The 3,216-nt window shown below is 35.6% G+C and overlaps 1 protein-coding gene across 1 annotated transcript; it reads left to right on the top strand.

The window, feature by feature from the left end:
• Nucleotides 1–266: 266 nt before the first annotated feature.
• On the top strand, nucleotides 267–1,325 carry LOC107030313. Its single transcript, XM_015231632.1, has one exon. The coding sequence runs from the start codon at nucleotides 267–269 to the stop codon at nucleotides 1,323–1,325; it is 1,059 nt and encodes a 352-aa protein (XP_015087118.1).
• Nucleotides 1,326–3,216: the final 1,891 nt, after the last annotated feature.

The following is a 3,216-nucleotide window of genomic DNA, read 5'->3' as shown; positions in this document are numbered from 1 at the left end:
CAAGGTGATATGAACCTTGATGATAACTATGTATAATTCCAAGGTGACCTTTGACTATGATATCTCAACACTATAAATAGAGATATCACTCACCATTGTATGATACACTTGAATAAGAAAATTATCTCCTCTATCTTATACTTCTTGTCTTTTTCTTCTTATATTCTGAGCTTTCTTTACAATACTTTAGTAGCACGAAGTTGCTACTTGCAAATGTATTATATAAATATTTTTATTTAATTTACATATTCTCTCATAATTTCATTATGTTGAAATTATTCAAACTTGAGTTTGTGGCATTAGATATTTCTGGAAAGAATTATCTTTCATGGGTACTCGATGCTGAGATTCACTTGGTTGCTAAAGGTCTTGATGCCACTATTACTCAGGGAAATGAAGCATCGAGTAAAGATAAGGTGAAGGCTATGATTTTCCTTCGTCATCATCTTGATGAGGGCCTGAAGATTGAATATCTGACGATAAAAGATCCACTTGAATTGTGGACTGATTTAAAGGGGAGATATGACCACCTAAAGGCAACAGTGTTGCCAAGAGCTTGCTATGAGTGGATGCATTTATGGTTTCAAGATTTTAAGACCGTAATTGAATACAACTTTGCTGTATTCAGGATAACCTCCCAGTTAAAATTATGTGGGAAGACTATAAAAGATGAGGACATGTTGGAAAAGACACTTACTACTTTCCATGCCTCAAATGTGATATTGCAGCAGCAATATCGTGAAAAGGATTTTCAGAAATATTCTGAACTAATCTCATGTCTTTTGGTGGCTGAGAAACATAATGCTCTTTTAATGAAAAATCATGAAGCTCGTCCCACTGGAGCTGCTCCATTACCGGAGGCAAATGTGGTGGAAGCACGTGATCAATCTGAAGTAAAAAGAGATGATCATCGGGGATATAATAATGCATGGGGACGTGGCAAAGATAAAAGACGATACACTAATTGTCAAGGTGGTGGTCATAATAAAAGGGAGAACAACATGAGTTCTCAAAATAACCCCTCAAAAAGTAATTGTCGTCGTTGTGGCATGAAAGGCCATTGGAAGAATGAATGTCGCACACATGAGCATTTTGTAAGGCTCTATCAAAATTCCTTTAAAAAGAAAGGAAATAAAAGTGGTGCTTCCTCTTCCAATGCTCGAGCTGAGTCACATATGACTCTTAAAGATGATGATAAGCCGGGAACATCTCAGAAATATGATAAGGATGTTGAAGCAAATTTGGCTTTAAAGGATGATGTTTTTGATGGCCTTGGTGACATTACTCATATGGAAGTTGATGACTTCTTTGGAGATCGAAACTGATGTTTGATCTTTTAGCTGGGGAATGAAGTTTGTTAATATTTTACATAATATTTTACTTATGTATTTTTAATTATTATGTTATTCATGTTGAAGTATTTAAATTTTCGTTGTTAATTTTGTTTCTTCCTTCTTTTAATGTATTTTATTTTAATGAAAATTAATAGAAATCCCCAGTTGTCAGTTGGATTCAAGATGAGTAATGGAGATGTATGCCTTCTTGATAGTGGTACAACGCATACAATATTAAAAGAAAAGAAATACTTTCTAATTTGGTTATGAAAATGGCATATGTCAACACAATATCAGGTAGTACAAAATTAATTGAGGGCTCTAGAAGAGCGACCTTATTACTACCTGGGGGGACAATATTAAGCATTGTTAATGCATTATATTGTAGTAAGTCTTAAAGAAACTTATTAAGTTTCAAAGTTATTCGCCAAAATGGCTATCATGTTGAGATGGCTAATGAAGGAAAGGTTGAATACCTTTACATTACTACAATTAATGTAGAGAAGAAAATTGTGCATGAAAAATTACCTGCATTTTCTTATGGGTTGTACTATACAAGTATAAGTACAGTTGAATCACATGCCGTAGTAAACAAAAGGTTTACTAATTTTTATGATTTTATCATTTGGCATGACCGGTTGGGCCACCCGGATTCAATATGATGCGCAAAATCATTGAGAATTCACATGGGCACACCTTAAAGAGCCCAAATATCCTTCAATCAAAGGAATTCTCTTGTGCTGCTTGTTCTCAAGGAAAGTTGATCATTAAACCATCAACCGTTAAGGTTGGAATTGAATCCCCTGCATTTCTGGAACTTATACAGGGTGATTTATGTGGACCAATTCAACCTGCATGTGGACCCTTTAAATATTATATGGTCTTGATAGATGCTTCTACAAGATGGTCAGATGTGTGTTTATTCAACTCGCAACATGGCTTTTGCAAGATTGCTGGCTCAAATAATAAGATTGAAATCACAATTTCCAGACTATACAATAAAGACAATCCGTCTAGATAATGCTGGTGAGTTTACATCTCAGGCATTTAATGATTATTGTATGTCTACTGGTATAACAGTTGAACATCCAGTTGCGCATGTTCACACTCAAAACGGTCTAGCAGAATCATTGATTAAACATCTGCAGTTGATAGCTAGACTATTACTAATGAGAACAAAGTTATCTGTGTCTATGTGGGGGCATGCTATTTTGCATGCAGCAGCACTTGTGTGCATAAGGCCGACCAATTATCATGAGTTCTCCCCATTACAATTGATTTTTGGTCAAGAGACAAACATTTCCCATCTTAGAGTTTTTGGATGTGCGGTGTATGTCCCAATTGCTCCACCACAACGCACAAAGATGGGGCCCCAAAGAAGGTTGGGGATATATGTTGGGTATGAATCTCCTTCAATCATAAAATATTTGTAGCTTATGACTGAAGATTTATTTAAGGCAAGATTTGTTGATTGTCATTTTGATGAATCAGTATACCCAACATTAGGGGGAGAACATAAGTCGTTGGGAAAAGAGATAGATTGGAATTCATCATCTCTATCTCATCTGGATCCTCGAACAAACCAATGTGAGCAAGAAGTTCAAAGAATAATTTATTTGTAGAACATTGCAAATCAGCTACCCAGATGCATTTACTAATCTTCCAAGGATTACTAAATCGCATATTCCAGCTGTTAATGCTCCAGTTCGAGTTGATATCCCGACGGGACAAACTGTTAAGCCAAATGAGTCTAGACCACATTTGAAGCGTGGTAGACAAATTGGTTCCAAGGATAAAAATCCTCGAAAGAGAAAAGGAATAAATGATCAAGATGATCATGGGTTGAAAGAAATTTCTCAAGATGAGACCCAAGTCATAACTA

The sequence above is a fragment of the Solanum pennellii genome, chromosome 9, assembly GCF_001406875.1.
Source record: "Solanum pennellii chromosome 9, SPENNV200".
Classification (NCBI taxonomy): Eukaryota; Viridiplantae; Streptophyta; class Magnoliopsida; order Solanales; family Solanaceae; genus Solanum; species Solanum pennellii.
This window is presented reverse-complemented; position numbering and strand designations above follow the sequence as displayed.